Raw genomic sequence first — 20,907 nt, forward strand, 5'->3', positions numbered from 1 at the left:
TTCTTGCTTCTAACACTTTGTTATGTCTTCGAGACACCGAAACTACGTATGAAAGAGCTCTGCCCAGAAGCCTGAGTAGAGCTTTGAAGGGTTATTTTCATTGATTGACTATATGGCTTGCACAGAATTGCTCTTCACTTTCATCCCACACATTTCTTTAATACAGGCAAATAATAACAGATAGAGACATGAACACAGACTTTTTCAAAGTTAGCTTTACATAGAAAGATACATATTAAAATGCAGGGAAGAAGAGCAAGGCCCGAGGGAGTAACCAACTGCCAAGAGCTTTTCGTTGCATTATTCATAAAAAACAAACCAGCAAATCCTTTTGAAATCAACACCAGCACTACTGATAGACGGTTGTTTGCTCTTAGCCCAGGTCTAACTCCATGACTGCTTTGCATGTTACTCCTTATGAACCTCCTGAGAAAACTCAAGGCAGAAGCATTGATACAAGTCTACCGTGTAAGCCTCATCCCTAATGGCTGTGAAAGAAAGAAGCAATAAAGAATCAGCTTACTTTGTTCACCATCTGGCGATTAAACGATAAAATAAAAAAGAATCCTTGAGAGTCCATCCTGATGACCTAGTTACTCAGCAGGTCTACTGGGGAGAAACAAGGAGGCATTACAAACTGAGTGGCCTCATTTCTGTCTGAAGTAAAGGTAAGTGTTGGGACAAAGCAGCAGAGAAGACATTTTTGCGTGTTTTGCTATTTAGGATTCTCCACTTACAAACTCTGTCACATCGGATGCTTTGTCACAACACTGTCCTGAGTCAAGAATCCTGGCTCCAAGGATTGGAAGCTGTCAGCTTTATGCAGTCACCACCTGCTGCACGCTGTCCTTTACCAGCTCTGGAATAGCATCTTCCAATATGCATTTTGCTCTGACTCTTCAGGCACCTCACTAAACAGAAGAAAAGCTTTTTTGGTAGGAGTGGTGAGGCACTGGCACAGGTTGCCCAGAGAGGTGGTGGATCCCCATCCCAGGAGACATCCAAGGTCAGAGTGGAGGGGCTCTGAGCACCTTGATCTACCTGTAGGTGTCCTGGTTCATTGCAGGGGAGTTGGACTAGATGGTCTCGGAAGGGGATCCCTTCCAACTCAGATGATTCTGTGATTCTGTGGACAGAATAAACCTTGCTTCCACTGTCAAAGGGAACAATGAAGTACTGGTCAGCACAGGGGGTTCAAGAACTGAAGAAAGCCCAGCAACTGCAAGTGTGATGTATTGTATCAGCATATACAAAGAAGTCTGTATTGCTGCTGCCTGGATGTTGAGGATAAAAGAAAGCATACCTTAGTTGCTTTTTGTCAGAGTTAGGACTCACTTCCAGAACTATAACCCACAGTTAGAAATGTCAAATGCTGTGACTGACCACCTTTGCCTCGCACTGTGTGTGATCATTGAATCATTAAAGTTGGAAAGACCACTCTTCTCTTCCTGAGAAGAAATTGTTCCTCATATCCAACCTGATGTGTGGACACTTTTATGTAAAGGGGCATCTTTACCTGAAAGGTTACCAACCCCCCGTCCCTGTAATCCATCACTGACTAAGGGGGTACACTGAAAGGTCTACGCCCAGATCGTCCTTACACTTCTCAGTGAGCTGGCAGAGCAGTTGGGTGCCTATCAGCCCACAGTCACTATGCTAACTGGTGCCACCAGTGCAAAAGAAATTAAAAAGAGGAACGATGCTGATGGACTCGAGGCGTGTTTCTGACACACGTACGTTTTCCTGCAGCACGGTCTGTCCTGTAGCCCGCACAGAGCTTCGGTGCCGCGCGGGGCAGCGCCGCGTTCCCCTCCGGGCTGGGGATGGCCGCGCCCCCCGAGACGGCTCGGTCCCCGTGTGCGTGGCGCCCGGCTGCCCCGCGGGGGCCCAGGCCCGGCCCCGCGTGCGTGGCGGTTTCGCGGGGCGGGGCGGGGAGCGGGCGCTGCCCGGGCCGGCACCCCCGCCCCATCGCACGGCGGCGGCCTCCCTCCTTCCCTCCCTCCTTCCTTTCCTCCCGCCTTCGCTCCCCTCCTGCCTCCTTCGCTCCCGCTGCTCCCGCTCGGCGCACGGGGTCGGCCCCGTCCCGCCATGTCGGCCGCCAAGCACCGGGGCCCCAAGGGGGGCAGCCCGCCCGCCGTCGCCGCCGCCAACGAGCGGGGCGCGCAGCCGGGCGGCTCCGAGGAGGCGGCGGCCAAGAAGCCGGCGGCGGCGGCGTCTCACGGCCGGGGCGGCCGGTCCGGCGCGGGGGGCGGAGGGGGCCGCTCCGCAGCCGGCCCGCGGCGCGGCTGGGCGCTGCTGCTGGGCGCCGCAGTGGTGCTGGGCGCCGCGCTGCCCGCCGGCTGGTACGTGCGGCAGCTGCGGGAGGAGGTCGGGCGGAGCGCCCGCGAGAGGGAGGCCTCGGGGCGGCAGCGGCAAGAGCTGGCCGCCACGCTGGACGCCGTGGTGCAGAAGGTAGCAGGGGCGGCGGGCGAGGGGTCAGCGCCCCGAGGCGGACGTCGGGCGTGCGGGAAGGGGGTGCGCCGCCGGGTAGCGTCCGTGAGGATGCTGTGGTGGTGCTGGAAGGGGTGGCCGCGGGGCCTCCCGAGGAGTCCACCCCGCTGGGCTCGCTCGGTGCGAAGCCATTTTATGTAAAGCAGCCGGGACGCTAACGTGGTGGTCGGAGAGCAGACCCTGCCGCCGGGATTTCCACGTTCTCTACCATCGCGAAGTTAAAAGGGAGCCTTCTGGACGCGTCCAGTGTGCGCCAAGGCCGGAGGTGTCAGTAGTACGGCTGAGCGTGGATGTGGACGTGGCAGGAGCTGCTGTGATGCTGCGCAAAGACCCCGAGTCGCCAGTGGAGCTGCAGGGCCGTGCCATGAGCACTGCTCCAGCTGCAGGGTCTGCCCGGCTTCTGCCGTCTGCAGCCTGGAGAGCAAGGCTGGGATGGCCAGCATCACAGCAGAGATGTAGAGTGGTTGACAAAGGGTGTGACTCGAGGGATGCAGAGGAAACACTCCTTCTCCTGAATTCTTTCATTTGAGCCTTGCTAGCCCTCGAGCCAGAGCTTCGCAAATGACACTGCCCATCTGGATGTGTCCCTGGGTGCTTAAAACCTTAATAACATGGTGAATGTGAAAGCATATAATCAAAATATATATCAGGCTTCTGTCTGTTGTGTAGTGCAGCGGGCTTGCAGGCAGTGTGTGAAGTTAAGGCCAAGATCAAGGCGGGGGAAATTCCTGTCCCAGCTTAACTGCTGGGAGCCGCCTCCTGTGGGTGCCCAGCTCCCTGTGGGCCAGGAACTTGTAGGATTGGCCTTGGCCATAGCTCTGTCACAGGGAGGGAACAGAAGACTCCTGTGAGAGGGGAAATGGACGTAAGAGTGCAGGGCCTTAGCAGCATTTCAGAAGCAGATTGTAAGTAAGCCCATTGAGCTCAGGAAAGGGTGCTATTCTCTGCCTCTGTCTCTGCATTGTTGCAGATAACCTCAGATATCTTTTGCATATTCTGTGAGATAGGTATATAGAGTAAGTTTATAAATAGTTGCTTTGAAAGAGAACCAAAACTTTGCTTGCGTGTTTGTAACAGACAGCTGAAGTTAGACACCATAATACAAGAGTAAGAGGTGGGGGAGGGAGGAAACACAGAGTTTCGGTGTAACCTTCGAAAGCTCTTTGGCTTTGTGCTGCATTTACTGAAGAGCGTACTTGAAGGAGAGGATCCCAGGCTTTATTTCACCATTGTACACACGTGTGGGGTCCCACACTGTACTTAGAGGGTGCTGGGTGGAGCTATCTTTCCTCTTCAGTCTTCTACTGCAGAAAGCTTTTGTCAGGAGTGTTATATAAACTCATCTGCTTTACACATCAGCAGGAGGAGGAAAAAGGAAATGATGTGGAATTCTAGACTTTAACATAGCACAGTTTTCAGAGAGACCTCCCCTGCCTGTTTCTGATGGCTTTTCTCAGGCTGATGTGTGAAGATGATTAAAAATACGAATTTGCTGGTTTGGCTTTGTCAGAGAAAATAAATTCCCTCATAAGATGGGGAGGAGAACTTCAGTATGCTCTCCTCCCGGATTTCTGAGCTCTATCTGTAGTGATAGGGAAAACACTCTCCGTGTGAAAAAAAATCAGAATGAATGACAGTCAAGACATAATGAAAGTGAGGTTGGTGAGTCAGAGGAATGGCTCTTGCCCAGCTGCAGTATGTTTGGCAGTATCACCTGCATTTTTCCCCCTCTTTCATTCATTTCTTGTTTCATGTATGAGCATGAGACAGTGCAAGTGTAAGGAATGTAAAGTTGTTGCAAATGTTTTACAGAAGAGAGGGTAAAGGAAGTAATCTTTATGGGCGTTCTGCAAACTTCAGGGACCCTTTGGAGCAAGGGCAGATCGCATGGCTGAAGCCTACAGTCCTTTCATTGTGTGGACTTCCCTTAAAATCTTGGCCAGGGGTTTAGTTTTGCAAGAATATAAATGAATAACTTATTTTCTTATTAGTAAGTCTATTAAGTGTTTTGAGATGAATTTCTAGGCTCAGAGGCTGACTGGGAACTGCTAGAATCAGTCTCAGTGGAGAAGAAAATTTTCTAATACATGTATTTCTTTCTAATACATAAAGTAAATTTCCTTTTGTTTATAAAATAAAACCACCTTTCCAGCTGAGTATCTAATCAGTAAACGTGGCAGCACATGTGGCATGACTGATTAATACACCCTTCAGCCATAGGCATGAGGCAAGGCAGCACGCATTACTCAGCACTTGCCATCCTGCCAAAGCCCTGAGGTATTTTGTTCTTGATGGATTCCTGTTGCAGCCAGTGGGAGTGCTTACTCTACTTTACAAACTTTAAAAAAGTACAACCCACACACGCACAAAAAAAGACTTCTCAGCAGTCTTGACATCAGTATTCTACTTGGCCCCAAAATTAAGTAGCACGTTCTTTCCCATTGGTGTGCCCGGGCAAATATGAGAGCAGATGAGCTTGATGGCCACTCACCTCTTGCCCTTTTCCCTGTTGCTGCCATTAGAACAGCAATAAAGATATTTTTTGTAGTTGAGAAGCTTCATAGCATGCCTGAGCCAGTGGTAATAACTTTCTGTGTTAACCTGAGACAGAAGTCAGTCAGTCCCTTTGTCTGCTGCTACAGCTTTGTTCTCAGCCCATGCACATGCATGCACCCCTGCTCACTAACAGCATGTTTGTGTACACGTAATCAGGTACTCCTTATTTAGAACAAGGAAGCCTTTCTATGTTTTTATGTTAAAAACTAGTTAACAAGAAAAATCCGTCTCCTGGAGCAGCAAAATGTCTCCAAAATGATTAATGCTTCCATTCCCCAGCCATTCCCAGCTCTCCTTTTCCCCTAGTTTTTCCCAGTTATGCTTTCTTGCCTGCTTTGAAACTTCTTTCGTGTTCAGGCGCTGACCTCAGGTTTAATCTTCTGGTAGAGTGTAATCTCAGCTGTTCTGTATTCAGAAGCGCATGCAAGACAGTGTTTATTTTGTCTTGTTTTCTCTCTTAGTAAAGACTTGCAGTCCACAGGAATCATATAGAGCAGGGGTGGCTCAGGGGTACAGATGCAAACTATGGAGGCTTGAGCTTGATTTCTCACTGCCATGGATTTCCTGGATAATCTATGGCAGGACAGTGAGGTCAAGAGTCCTCAGTGGAGGGTATGCATATAGATCTGTAAGGCTCTAGATGCTCTATCTGTGTGCCATAGGGTGCTTTCAGGTAGAGAGCATGAGGGGACTACAGAATGATCATTTAGTATGGTAGCAAGGGCCATCAGGATCTTAGTAAGAATACAGGTAAGGATAAAATCGTGTTAACCATCTGGGTTTTTGTTTTAGGTGCGTTCCCTTCAAGCCACGTTTGGAGATTTTGAATCCATGATGAAAATTGCTCAGCAGAAGCAAGAGGTTACTGAGAAGGCGGTTAAGCAAGGGGAGAATGAAATTAATAGGATCAGCGAAGTGCTTCAGAAGCTGCAAAATGAAATTTTGAAAGACCTGTCTGATGGCATCCACATGGTGAAGGATGCAAGGGAACGAGACTTTACATCACTGGAAAACACAGTGGAAGAGAGGCTAACGGAACTAACCAAGTCTATCAATGATAACATCGCTGTATTCACTGAAGTCCAGCAAAGGAGCCAAGATGAAATAAAAAATATGAAAGCAAAAGTTGATTCACTAGATAAAGCAGATTTGTATAAGCATGAAATAAAGGTGCTAAAGGATGCTTTTGGTGAGATGCAAGCATCCATGAAAACCAAAGAAAAAGACATAGAGACCTTGAAGAATACAATAAACTCCATGGAATCTGATGTTTATACTGAAGTGAAAGAGTTAGTCAACCTCAAACAGGAGCATGAGAAATTCAAAGAGGCTGCAGACACTGAACACCTCTCATTAAAAGCTTTACAAGAGAAAGTTCTGAGAACAGAGGAGTCTATTATGCAGCTCCCCGGTGACATTAAAAGACTTGATGAAGATTTACTGCATATTAAAGCTGAGCTCAGCAAATGGGAAGAAAACGAACTCTTTAGAAAAGCATTAGAAACTTCTGAAAATAACAGCGAAGGACTGGAGTCTCGATTGAGACACATAGAGGAGAGCTTAAAGTCTGTAAGTTCTATTGCTTCTCAGCATGGTGAAAAGTTACAATCATTCCTTTCTAAGGAGGCAGAATATGACAACAAGCTCAGTACTCTAGAACAAAGCATGAGTGGTCTTCAGGGAATCACAGATATGGACATAACTTCAGTCTCAGATGTTCTGAAAAATCTTGGTGAATCACAGACCTCGCTGTACAATGATGTAGAGGACTTAAGAAGAAGTATCAGTGACTTGCCGTCCTCAGGTGCCCTTCAGGATGTCCAAAAGCAAATTAGTATTTTGCTGAATCAAGGAAGTCTTCAGATGGGTGAAGCACATTCTCAAGAATATCTTGAAAAATTTAATTCCGTGGAAGGCTCTGTGGATGAACTGAGATCTTCCGTCAGCCAGGTTGATTCTGATTTGAAAATGATTAGAACTGCAGTGGATAGTTTAGTCTCCTACTCTGTGAAAATTGAGAATAATGAGAACAACTTGGAGTCCGTCAAGAGCTCTATAGATGACCTGAGGAATGATCTGGAAAGATTGTTTGTGAAAGTTGAAAAAATACATGAAAAAGTTTAGGCAGCAGTGCTCCTTGTGCATATATTGGATTAAAGAAAATAGCTTTTGTATGCCCAGTTTTTTACTCTTTTTAAAAGCAATTTGATACCTCCAAAGAGAATACTTTAATAATAGAGACAGTTCTGCTTATTTCCTTTATTTCTCTTTTTGTGTAGTTGTTTTTTTCTATTTTATTTTGAGAAAACACGAGTTTAATTATGGGTTGAATTTCTAAGCGCTTCTGTTCTCTGTAAAGTTGTACCACTTCAACTGTAGTGGTGTAACTAAGGCACTACAGCCTCATCAGCGTGGGCACATATTTAACGGTATGAAGGTGTTTCACACTATGACATTAGAAATCCCACACCAAAGGACCACAGCTATTCTGGTATGAAAAGTGTGCTGCCATATGCACTGAGGATTTTACTCGAAAATGTGGTTTAAAAAGTGTATGGACAAGCCTATCACCCTGTCAAATGAAGAGACCTATCACCCTGACCAGCTTTGAAGCAAGTCTGCAGTTGTGGCTCAGCCATGGGGTCAGTTTACCGGCTACCAGCTGAGTTACAGTCCATTTCTTTGTGCCCTTAAACTGTACCGTGGATCAAATGGGTAAGCTGGACCTCCAGTAAGGAGAGTTATGAAGTGGTATTGCTTGTGCATGAGACCTAAGAGAGGTGCTCCACCATATGGCTGGAGAGATTAATTGCTTGTGGGCTTCTGTACCGGTGTCTTTAGCTGCTGGTACAAAAGACTGGTGCTCAGAAGGAACGTCTGCAAAGGGCACAGTAATTTTTGTTGTATTTTGGCTGTTTACATGACAAGGCTGTTTCTTTTTCACAGAGACCTAAGACTCCGTGATACAGAATTTTCTGTAAAAATGATCACATATTAGGAAAGAGGACTAAAATTGCAGCTGTCATGTTCCCTGTATAGCAAGCATGCTAATAATAATAATAGTACACTTCACAACACAAAAGGGGGGAGATCAGCAGGAAATCAGCAGAATTGCTTCTAAGGTATATACATTTCCAAGTTTTCACACAGCTGACAATGACCTGAACTTAGGACTTGGGGCCAATTCCTTATGACTGGTTTCCCTGGGTGTCTGACAGGGGCACCAGTAGCGAAGGATCCTTTGTCTAACTGGTTGAGAAAGAGGAAAAGGTGTCACAGTGCTCCAGGTGTTTATGTTCATTTCAAAACCACTTTCACACTGAACTTTTTTGGTTTTCTGTCTGTTCAGAAAGGATATCCCTCTGTTTCAAGTTTACTTTTGAACTTTATCCGAAGATTTGGTACAGGGTTCTGCACATAGATATCTTGAAAATAGGGACCACCGCTGGCTTGTGTGCATTGTGCCCACCTCAGCCTGCACTTTGGCTACGTTAGGAAAAGAAATTTCATTCCTAGAAATAGCACTTCTCTAAAGTGGTATGTTTGTGGGAACAGCACAGGTGAAAGGGAGTTCTCTTAGTTAAATAAGATAGCAAGCTGTATCTTGTGTTGTTCACACTGTAAACGGGAAAGAACTGCTGGCAAAGAAAGGGACCCATGGCATTAAGATAACTGTTGTCACTGTTTGAACTGCACTGTTCTTTGTTGACTTCTCAAGTTCTTGAACAATGTTGTTTAGGTTACTGTGAAATGAACTGTATGGCTTGTTTGCAGTATTTTTAATGCATAATAAATGTTTGGAATATTCTTTGCACCTTTTTTTTGTTTGTTTGCTGCTTGCTTAATGTAGTGTTTGCCAAGAGGTTCCCCGTGGGTAGAAGAAAGGGCCTGAGGGAAGCACCAGAGCTTTATACTGAGGAGGGGCACAGCCCTTGACTTTTCAGCTTTCACCTGAGGTAGTTTAGCTGCTGTGCTTACAGAGGAACTCTTGAAGATGGATTTTGAGCCTCATCAGTGCTGCAGTGTTGTCTAGAATGCTCAGGAGCTTAGGATGGTAGTTGCAAGGTGAGAAGTATGTGATTAATGCAGTGAATGCATGCGAGGCTGGATGCCACCAGCAATGCCATTGGTGAGACTTTCTCAATGCCCAAAGCATGTAGAACAGAAATAATGTACTGAAAGGACCTACATATTGTTTGTGAAATGGCTGCACCTTGTGGGTAGCTTTGAATGCTGGACTGCAAGGTCTGACGCTGGCAATGTCTCCATGAAGGATGCCTGACTTGAAAAAGTTTAGGAAAGGCGGATATTGTTTTGATTGCGCTAAGGATGAATACAAGCCTGCTGCGTAAGTAGCTTTGGTATGGTAAGGGCCAAATCTTGTTTCTCCTGTTATGCTTACAGTCTTAGCAAGGAATTTGGCCTATGATTGTGTAACTGCACCAGTGGACAAGGGAGGAGCCACTGATGTCATCTGTCTGGACTTTGGTAAGATGTTTGATAGGGTCTCCCATAACATCCTTTTCTCCAAACTGAAAAAACATGGATTTGAGAAGGGGACTGTTTGATGGACAAGGATCTGGTTGCAAAATCATACCTGGAAAGTAGTGATCAATGGCTCAGTGTCCAGATGGAGACCAGTGACATGTGGTGTCCCTCCGGGGTCAGTTCTGGGACCAGTGCTCCTTAGTATCTTCACCAATGACATCAGCAGTAGGCAAGTTTGAGGATGACACCAAGCTGTGTGCTGTGATCGACGTGCCTGAGGGTTGGGATGCCATTCAGAGAGGCCAAGACAGTGGACACAGGAGAACCTCATGAAGTCCAACAAATCCAAGCACAAGATCTGCACCTGGATTGTGACAACCCCCATTATCAGTAAGAGCTGGGGGATGAAAGGATTGATCTCAGCCCTGCCAAAGAAGACTCGTGGGTGCTGATGGACAGCAAGCTGGACATGAGCCAACAATGTGCCTTCAAAGCCCAGAAAACCAACCATATCCGTGGTGGCATTGAAGGAAGCATGGCCAGCTGGGTGAGGGAGGTGATCCTGCCCCTAACTGTGCTGGTGAGACGTTGCCTGGAGTACTGTGTCCAGATGTGGAGTCCTCAGTACAGGAGAGCCATGGACCTGTTGGAGTCCACCCAGAGGACCGCAAAAATGATCCAAGGGATGGAACACCTTTCCTATGAGGACAGGCTGAGAGAGTATCTAAAGGGGTGCTGTAAGGAGGCAAGGGACAGACTTTTTAGCAGGGTCTGTTGTGAGAAGACAAGGAGAAATGGTTTCAAACTACAAGAGGTAAGATTTAGATTGGACATAAGGAAGATGATTTTTACAGTCAAGTTGGTGAGGCGCTGTAACAGGTTGCTAAGTGGGGAGATGGATGCCCCATCCGTGGAGACACCCAAGGCCAGGCTGAAGAGGCTCTGATCACCCTGATCTGGCTGTGGGTATCCCTGTTCGTTGCAGGGGAGTTGGACTGGATGGCTTTTAATGGTCCTTTCCAAGTCAAATGATTCCATGATGATTCTATTAGTGTGGGCATCATCACGTCCTGATAGTTCTCAAGGCCCACTTCACAGAGATACGTAATGCATGTTATTAGGCTATGTGTGTGTTCAACAAAACAGGGGAGCACCCAAACCCTTCCTGCTAAAGGAGAAACAGCGCGGCCTGTTGACAGGAAGACACTCAAGACTATGTAATCACTTTGAAGGGTAGTATCCTCATAATAAGGGAGCATAATGACACTTTAAAGCCAGCCACATGGCCAGGCCACGTTGGACCTCAGAGGTTAAATGAAAACCAACTAGTTATATGTCTAGTAACTTCAATTCTGGGACAAACTTTTGAAATGATTTATGTCACTAAGTAAGAATAATTGTTCATAAATAATAATGTGGCTGGAGGAAGGCACAGCTGCAAAGATCCCTTTGCATACCTCAGGTCCAGCTTTTGTATTTGGCTTGACAGATTCACGCAGCACAAATACTTTCTAATGTCCTAATAAATGCTCAAAGACCACATTGAGTCTTAGCACTGCTTTTTACCATTGTTTTTACACTTTCCAATGGAAGAGAAGATGGCCTCAAACAATCCGTAGTCAGTTGCCAGTGTTATTTTACATTAATAGTTTTTCATGAATAAATTGCTGTTTCAGTAACAAATTTCAGCTGGGACTGTCTAGCTGATTGATGATGTATTGATGAAGTCAGCTCACTAACATTTGTCTTTATTTTCAACTCTTATCTTACAAATGGGGAAGCCATTAGACCCGGGCACTGAGGACTTGGTTACACTTGAAAGGGCTCACCTGTATTCTGCCTGGCGAACTGGGTGGAGGTAAGCCTGGTACTGGTGCTTGGACTTCTCCCAGTGGGGATTAGACCACTGTTTCAAGTGAAATAACCTGTAACAGCAAAAAGAATTGCTGGTGGCATGGATGTGTATGTTAGAGGTTTTGTTGAAACACAGATTAGTGGTTTAATCTTTTCACCATTTTATTTGACATAACTCAGCTGGTAGTATAAACAAAGTTGTAGAAAAGTTAAACAACTACAGGAAAGAAAGGCTTACTGAGATGCGCAAACACCAGAACTGCCTAAAAACTTGCAGTGTGGGCCCTCTGCTCTGCTCAGCGCTGCTAAGGATATCCTCTCTCCAGTGCAGAGACTGAGGAAAGGTGTGGCTCACCTGGAGAGGCTCTGGCAGAGAAAGGTAGTGACGATCAGAAGTGAAATGTTTTGTGAAATAAATATTGAACAGCTGTGCTTTTTTTGACATGAAAACAGTGGAGGGGCTGAAGGGAAAAAAGGGAGGAAACAAACAGTGCTGTTCTCAAATATGTAAAAAGTAGTACTGAATAAAGAAAGGACCCATTCGCTTATTGTGGAGAGGGTGAGGTGGGGCTGGAATGCAGCAAGGCAGGGATAAGGACATCACAGGGGCAGCGGAGAGCTGCAGGGTAATCACCACTTTCTGGTGAACCTTCCCAGGCTGAAACTTTGAGGGGTCATGCTGGGAATAGCACAGGGCAGATGTGCAGTGTGTTTCTCTTCTCCTGTGGTCTGCAATACTCTCCCCAGTGATAGTTAATTTTGCTAATAACTGGTCCCTGACATAATCGTTGTGCCATCAGCTGCTTTGTTTATAGGTGTTTTGGGACCGGAATATGATATTTAGCCCTGCAAGATGCTCATCCTTGTTGGTCCTCAAAGTACCCTACGTTGCTGCTGTCCTGCCCTTCCTGCATGCATGTTAGCCCTTGCCATCCTCTGCCATCAGTGAGCAGGTGTTCACGGACATCAGAGGTGTGGGGTCACAATATTTACACAACATTTATTTCCAGATCCTGGTAGGAAATGCTCAAAGCGCATGCAAATCCATTCCTTTTTCAAAAAGTCCTTTTGCTCCAATGGTGACCAGAGATGCTCAAAATAATTCTGCCCTGCACACCAAAGCAACAAGTGTGTTTTCTGTTGGCTCACGTAGCAAAACCTTTCCAGAACCTCTTGGTGTAAATCATTTTACAAGCTCCCAAAATAATCTGTCTTCTCAATAGTTGGATCTCCCTCACACACTGAAAGAGGGAGCTCAGGAATCTGTTTATAAGAGCAGAATTTGATGATTCTGACATTTATAATGCAAGTGCTAAAACCCAGAGGTATTTGAAGTTAATACAGTATCACAGTTTTAGCTTGCTAACCTAAGACAAAGAGATTCCAGAGCTCTGTTTTTTAAGTATGAGGACGTATGGAGCAGGTGTTCCTTTGGCTGATAAGGAACTGCAAATGATGCATCCCAAAATCTTTTCCACCATGATGCTGCCCAGGAGCTCAGCTCAGCATTTTGCCACAAATCTTGTGTCAAGTGATTCCAGTTACATTTTGAGAGGAATAAAAACCAAAGAAGCAATGTCTCGTTTTCCTACATATCCTCATGAGAAGAAATGAATGTATGAAATATTTATCAGCCATTTAACTCCTGCGCCCTGCCCTGGTGTCCATCACAGTTGCAGAGGAAGAAGCTGGTTCAAATAAGTCCGGCTTTGTTCCGCTCAGAAAGATTTTCCCTTGGCACTCTCTAGATGTAAATATGTCAGATTCCTGTGGATAATCCCTTCCTGTCAATACCGCTTAGGTTGGGGTTGGGATGGAGTCCTGCAGTGATGAGTGAGGATGGAAAACATAACAAGCACAGAAAGAATCAGGCTTACCTTGAAACTCTCTTGCAAATTTTTTAGTGCTCTGGCTTTCAAACAAGGTTCTAATAATTTTGTGGGGTTTTTTTTTCCTTTCTCCCTTTTGACCAAAATTCCCATAAATGTATATTTGCCAAGAGATACAGAATATAATGTTTAAATGTTATTTGCCCTGCAGTAATAATTTGAAGCTTCAAGCCAGATTAGCTCTTTAAATGTCAGCCGCTACAGAGCCACACATTTATGGAGAGCACTGCAAGAGACATTATCTAAACAAGTGAATTGACAGCTGTTAATGGCAGGTGAAAAGGAAACAATTCGGTTCCCAGGATATTTCTCGTTTTGGAGTCACTCAGGCAAAAAATAAAATAAAATCATGCCAAATGTTTCCCAGCCCTGGAAACCCCAGACACTCTGCAAAAGGGAATGGGACCCAGCCTGCAAGTTGTCTGCCTGGGAGCCGGAGCTCCAGACTGGGCAGCAGGCTGTATCAGAGCTGTGTAGCCCAAGCTGCCTCACCTGGATGACCTTATTGCTCAAGGTCTCTAAACGGAAAATAGAGGGTCTTCAGTGAAGATTTGCAAACCACTCCTTTACAGTTCCTACATACAAATGAGAAACTTAGAAGTTCTGCCGAGGCAAGGGTCCAGTGCAGATCCCTCTGAAGTCAATAGCTACACTGTATTTCCTTCTCTGGTATAAAATTAAGGCCAAAGCACTTTGCCCAAAGCCACACAGAAAATGTGTAATAAACCCAGCAATGATTTCCAGTACCTAAAGCTCCAAAAATCCTCTCTTCCCCAGCAAGTGTGTCAGAGCAGCTTACCAAAATACCTACTAGTTACCAGAACTTCCCATACTGAGCAAGACTTTCCTTTCTGAAGTGCAGGGTGCTGCACTTTGGTCAGGGCAATCCCAGGTATTTATATAGACTGGGTGAAGAACCCCTTAAGAGCAGCCTTGCAGAGAAGGACTTGGGAGTCCTGGTAGATGAGAAGCTGGACATGAGCCAGCAGTGTGTGCCTGCAGCCCTGAAGACCAACTGTGTTCTGGGCTGCATTAGAAAAGGGATGGCCAGCAGGGAGAGGGAGGTGATTGTCCCCCTCTACTCAGCTCTTGTGAGGCCCCATCTGGTGGAGTACTGCGTCCAGGCCTGTGGCCCCCAGTACAGGAAGGATGTGGAGCTCTTGGAGTGGATCCAGAGGAGGGTCACTAAGATGATCAGAGGGCTGGAGCACCTCTCCTATGAGGAAAGGTTGAGGGAACTGGGCTTGTTTAGCTTGGAGAAGAGAAGGCTCCGGGGAGACCTCATTGCGGCCTTCCAGTACTTGAAGGGAGCATATAAACAGGAGGGGGAACGTCTGTTTATGAGTGTGGATAGTGATAGGACAAGGGAGAATGGTTTTAAACTGAGACAGGAGGTTTAGGTTAGATATTAGGAAAAAGTTTTTCACACAGAGGGTGGTGACACACTGGAACAGGGTGCTCAAGGAGGCTGTGGATGCCCCATTCCTGGAGGCATTCAAGGCCAGGCTGGATGTGGCTCTGGGCAGCCTGGTCTGGTGGTTGGTGACCCTGCATATAGCAGGGGGGTTGAAACTCGATGATCACTGTGGTCCTTTTCAGCCCAGGCCATTCTATGATTCTATCTCTGCACACATATGCAGAAGAACATTATCAAAGTGTGGAATACAGAGTTCTATGGTTTATGGTTTAAACAAATATGGCTTATGCTCTTAGGGAAGCAGACTGGGCCCCAGGGCACATTTACTAACTATGTTCAAAAGATTGCAAACATAAACAGTAGTGATGGCCCAATACTCATTGTTATGCTCCAGAGTAAACTTCTCACTGAGGGTCAGCCTTCCCTACACTGTTGTTTCATAGAATCACATAATCATTAAGGTTAGAAAAGACCTCTAAGATCATCTAGTCCAACCATCAGCCCATCCCCACCATGCCCACTGATCATGTCCCTCAGTGCCATATCTACACAGCTCTGGAACACCTCCAGGGATGGTGACTCCACCACCTCCCTGGGCAGCAGTACTAATATCTCACCAGCTGCCTGGAGCTGTGAGAAGAGCATGCTACACTGGTACCATGCAGCTGTGGGTTCAGAGATCCCATTACTAGGAACAAAAGTGACACTGAGGCATCACAGGTAGTTCCTCGAGTGAATGGAGCTATTGTTACTACCACCCCAGAGTTCAGCCCTCTCCCAGCAGCCCTGGTTGTGAAGGCTTATTTAGGGGCACCTGTCTACTGGAATGCTGTGGGCACCAAACAGCTCTCTCAGTGGCATATTTTGTAGGATTAAATGTGGACTTCAAGCACTCCACTGTGATCATCTTTGTCTCATCCTCATTCCAGATTTCTAACATCATATATTCAGGTCTGAAGATGGTATTGTTCTTAGCAATTTCATTAAGTATTGTGAATTCTTGGGATGGTTTCTGAGAAAGAAACTCAGTTCTGTCTAATGTGCTTAACATTTAAAAATAAGATATGCAAGAGGAAGAACAGCTTTTCCATTCAGGAAGGAGATAGTTGTACAGCTAAAAATAGTCCTTACTAAGCTTTCACGAACATGAGATTGATGAAAGGATAATTAACATTTGCTGAGGTCTGAATCCTCAGGGAGAGGTGATCCTTAACTGAGGTGATAATAACCTCCTAGACCCTTGAAAATTCCTCTGTACTTGAATGCATTTGGTGCTGAAGCAGCATTACAACACCTCAGAAGCATGTCGCAGCCTTCCCAGTGACTGCATGCAGGTTGGTGTCAGGGCTGGAGAAAACCCTGACCTCCTCCTCCCTCAGCCATTGGGTGTTTGCAGCCACAGCAGCTGTAGGGTGTAGCAGGGTGACAGCTCACAGCCCATTTGGGTGCAGGGCAGCCTCCTCTGCTCAAGGCAAGGGTAAAATATCTTGAAGCTTTCAAGATGAAGACTACCATTCTCTCCCTTCCCTGCCTTTGTGGGGTCTTATCTCTCATGCAACATGATCCAAGGCCTATGGACATTGAGGAATTGCTCTCTGTTGATTTCCATACTCTCTGGAGATGTAGAATACTGTGAAAAGTTATTTTCAGCAAAAGTGCTGCAGTGGCACAGGCTGCCCAGGGAGGTGGTGCAGTCACCGTCCCTGGAGGTGTTCAGGAACCGCATGGATGTAGCACTGAGGGATATGGTCAGTGGGCATGGTGGGGATGGGCTGGTGGTTGGACTGGGTGACCTTAGAGGTCTTTTCCAACTTTAATGATTCTATGATTGTATGAAATGGACAGAGAAAGATGAAGAATTTAGTGACAAAGCAAAATTTGCAAGGGCTGAATAGGATGGATACCTACTGCTTTACAGCCTCCAGCCCCACTACATATTTTCCAGTGTTTGGGGAGCTTTATTATTAGTTTCTAACTATTTTTTCCAGAACAAAGAGTGTTCTATTTTTTCAGTCCACCTCTCGGTATGGACAGGGAGTATTTACAAATTCAGTTGGCAGTAGATAGTGGAACTCCAGTATTATTTCATAAATATAATCCTCAAAAGTAGTTTTTGGTTCAGGACACATGCAAGGATCAAGGACTTTAAGCACTGCAATGAAGTGCTCCAGAAGTGCTGGGCAGCTGCATTAAGCAGTGAGAGAAATAATGCCTGAACTTTCAGGAATCAGTCCCTATTCACCAAAGTCCATGGAAATCACCGAGGATTGGCTGGAGGTTTGCTTTTAGACTTCATTCAGTTGTTCATCCAGCTTGGGGGATCACTACTCACATGTAATCTTGCTGTTTTAGTAGAAGTTCTGCAATTAGTTTTGGAAGAGAAATATGTGTGTTGTGGTAATGCCAGGGGTCCCTGGGCCTTGCAGCACAAGTGCTGACTGCCTGCTGAGCATGTCTGGGTAATGCAGCTCTTATGGATGTGGAGTTGTACCCAAGCATTGAACTTGCAGAAAAAGCTTCATCTACCCAAGAGTCCCATTGCATTAGCTTTTGTTTAGATCTAATTTGCCTTTATTTGCCTACATAAAGCTTTTCTGTAGGCTTGCTATTTAGCATTCATTAGAACAGAGGTAGTTTATCGCTTTACCTATGAAATTAATTCAATAACAGAGCTGCTGTTTCAAATGATGGTACAGGGCTAAATCCCTCTTAATGAAAGTATTTAAAGAGAAGCACAACTGTTAAGAAGCTTTTTTTTTTTTTTTTAAGTGTTCCTTATTGTTCTTCTCAAGCACTCTCAGCTCACAGTAACAAAAAATTACCGTGATCCTGAAGAGCATTGAGACACATCCAGGATCTACAGAGAAGGAACTGGGTGTCCTGGTGGGCAACAGGTTGGTCATAAGTCAGCAAGTGACCATCAGGGCGAGGGAGTTGATCCTCTTGCTCTCCTCTGCCCTGCTGAGGCCGCATCTGGAGTGCTGTGTCCAGGTCTGGGTTTAAGAAAGGCAGGGAACTTCTAGAGAGAGCCCAGTGGAGGGCCGCTGAGATGCTGAGGGGCTTTGAGCATCTTCCTTACGAGGACTGGCTGAGAGCCCTGGGACTACTCAGCCAGAAGGCTGAGGGGGGATCTTATCTGTGCTTATAAATATCTCACGGGAGGGAGCCAAGTGCATGGGGCCAGGCTCTTTCGAACAGTGCCCAACAAAGGGATGAGGGGCAATGGGCAAAAACTGGAACATGGGAAGTTCTGCACAAACATAAGGAAAAACTCAGAGCACTGGAACAGACTGCACATAGAGCCTGTGGAGACTCCTGACTTGGAGACTCCACAGATGCTTTCCAGTGGAACCTACCATAGGGAACCTGGTATAGCAGGGGGTTGAACTAGATGTTCTCTAGAGGTCCCTTTCAACACGTAAGACTCCGTAATTCTGTGTAATCTATATATTACTGGCAGCTCCCCTCATCCACATTGCCACCCTGGAGGACATGTCCCCACCCAACTCACCTCTGCTGCTGCCTGTGCGTCCTGTGGGGCGCCAGCTGCCTGAGCCAGGCAGGCCAGGGAAATGCAGGTGATGGCTGTAGGGATGGGCAGCAAGAGCCGCTGCCAGCAGTGCCCAGAACACAGCCCAGCACCCAAGACAAATGCTCACCCCACCTCCAACCTTGCACACGTGTGCTCGGCAGGAGTCCAGGCATGAGACTGACTGGGCCAGGCTCTGCCCACACCCAAAGCTGAGCACTGAGGGTGCTGCAGTCACAGAGCACCGCTCGGTGACATCACAGCCTGTTATTCAGTGATGTCACTGCCCAGCAGGCCCTTGCTCGGCTATGGCGGTTTCCTGCCTTCTCTGAGGAATTCCTCTTGCTGGAGGCAGGAGAATTCTTCCCCCATCAGGATGAGCCCTGCGATTTGACACCTCCTGTGGCAGATGAGAGAAGGCTCCTCAACTGCTCCCCCTGGATTGGGTGGCTGTAGCAGACCCCAAACACCAGATGCCCTTTACTTGTCCAGTCCCCAGTTTAACCCACATCTCTCAACCAGGCCCCAGGCCATCACACCCACAGGTCACACAGACCCCAGCCCACGTGCAGACGTTTCCCATGAGCATGTGTAGCCATGGAATTGCAGTCAGCAATATTGCCATTGTATGGGAAGTACTGACCCGTCAGTGTGAGGAGAACGGACTGGAAAATTATGGACTCTGTAACTTTGGTGTATAAAAATTGTGTGGATCATTTTGCGCTTGTGTGTGTGGTCTGTGGGAACCCACCCAGCACCCGGGTTTGCCATCCTGAAATAAACGAGCAGTGCCTCTTTTGAGCGTGTGATGAGTGACTTGTTGCACACAGGGGGTAAGAGGCAATCTTATCAATGCTTGTAAATATTTCATGGTTTGGAGTCAGGTGCATGGGAGGACCAGGCTCTTTTCAGTGGTGCCCAGTGACAGAACATAGGGCAATGAGCACAGACTGGAATACAGAAAGCTCCATATGAAGATGAGGAAGAACTTTTTTACTGTGAGGGTAACAGAGCAGTGGAACAGGCTGCCCAGAGAAGTGATGGAGTTTCCTTCTACGGAGATACTCAAAACCTGCCCGGACACTTTCCTGTGAAACCTACTGTAGGGAACCTGCTTTAGCCGTGGGCTGGACTGGATGATGTCCAGAGGTCCCTTCCAACATACATTTCTGTGATTCTTTGAAGCACTTACAACCACTGAGGGGGCTCAGGCTGACTGCTGGCTCTGTTCCAGCACAGCCCCCCACCTCAATTCACAGGACCTGCACCCCTCTGAAGGCTGTACCATCTGATGACAGACGTGCTGCAGTGCTTTGCTAGCATCGCAGGGGTGGCCTTGATATTCAGGCCTTGCTGGAAAGAGGAATTCCCCACTGCAAATGAGGTACTCTCATCAATAGATGATGTATTATGTCTTCCAGTAAGTATGAAATGCTGTGAGATGCAGCCTGGGGCTTTGGGCACAGGCTCACCACCTATCACTGCCATCGGACCAACCCTTTGTTTGTCTTCTTCAGGTTCCCCCCTTACATCTCCCTCTGCTCCAGCCTGCTGGTTATGTGCTTCCCTGCATTTAAGTGCTGAGCATTCCTCACTAATTCACCTGCTGAAATGATTTTACTGCAGGAGAAATCCTCTTTCCACATTATCTTCAGTAAGTAAAGCAGAGCACGTTGCAGCGAAGGGAAACTCCTGGGGAAAGCCCCAGAGAGCAGTGAGAGACTCGAGGCCAGCAGTTAGCATGTCATCAAAACTAACGGCAGCATTTAAAGCGCAGCTGAAATTCTTTTTGTGCCTTTTGGTCTTAGTCATCATAAGCACATTTCTCTTGCTGGCTGCATTTTGAGTCTTCTTTGCAGCTAGCAAAGAAAAGGATCGAGTGTGTTGGCAGACATCAGCTTCTACCAGTAAGTTTATTCCACACAGCTATTGAGTCTTGATGTTGTAGAGACTCTTATGTTGTTATATTAAGCACCTAGTAGGGAAATGTAGGGTCTATCTGTTTGTTTCCTGCCTCCTCCAGCTCCTTTCATTGGGAGTATTTGTTGCAAGCACTGCATTTCTAAGCAGTTCACTCAATTCACTCTTTTCAAGGACAAAACTAAAGCAGATTAGTTATCTCATCCTCACCTGCTAACAAGAGGAAAACAGCACTTTGTTATGATGGTGTAAAGATGTAAAACATCAAGATGTGAGCAAGGAGCTGTATGGGAGACCACTGCTGAGCTGCAGCAGCGCCTGTTTGCCCCCAAGGAAAAGAAGAGTGCAGTGTGCTTAGGATGGGTTGTTGTACTGAGGTCCCCAGTCCAACAGCTTCATTTGTGGAGACGTGAGAGCCCTTCCTCATCACCATGGCACTATGAATGTACTCTAAAGTTATGAAAAAATAAACCCATAATCCGTCAAGAATATGTGTTACTTCACGTGTTAAGCAGAATAGATCTGGTAGTGCCCGTCTCTGGGCAGACTGATCTGCTGATCTGCTGTCTGCTGCTACCCTAAATCCTGAAACATTCTCAAGCTGGGCAGAGTTTCCCATTTACTGCCCCAGTGATGCATGGAGAGACAGGCTGCTGTTAACCAGGCTTTTTGTGCCTCTTGAAATGAATTGCGTGCAGAGAGTGGAAGGAGCAGCCACCCACTGGGAGTCAGGCTACCAGCAAGAGGCCATCTAGTGCTAATAT

The 20,907-nt window shown here is 46.6% G+C and overlaps 1 protein-coding gene across 1 annotated transcript; it reads left to right on the plus strand.

The window, feature by feature from the left end:
• Nucleotides 1-2,035: 2,035 nt before the first annotated feature.
• CKAP4 (cytoskeleton associated protein 4) lies at nt 2,036-8,860 on the plus strand. The gene is made up of 2 exons (XM_416309.8): nt 2,036-2,451; nt 5,839-8,860. Exons 1-2 carry the CDS (start codon nt 2,089-2,091, stop codon nt 7,168-7,170), a joined length of 1,695 nt encoding a protein of 564 aa, XP_416309.5. The 5' UTR covers nt 2,036-2,088; the 3' UTR covers nt 7,171-8,860.
• Nucleotides 8,861-20,907: the final 12,047 nt, after the last annotated feature.

The sequence above is a fragment of the Gallus gallus genome, chromosome 1 (assembly GCF_016699485.2).
Source record: "Gallus gallus isolate bGalGal1 chromosome 1, bGalGal1.mat.broiler.GRCg7b, whole genome shotgun sequence".
In the NCBI taxonomy this organism is placed as follows: Eukaryota; Metazoa; Chordata; class Aves; order Galliformes; family Phasianidae; genus Gallus; species Gallus gallus.

Coding starts and splice junctions, on each gene's coding strand:
- CKAP4 (XM_416309.8), top strand. CDS start 2,089: ATGTCGGCCGCCAAGCACCGGGGCCCCAAGGGGGGCAGCCCGCCCGCC. Junction 2,452..5,838: donor TGGACGCCGTGGTGCAGAAG/GTAGCAGGGGCG, acceptor TTTTTGTTTTAG/GTGCGTTCCCTTCAAGCCAC.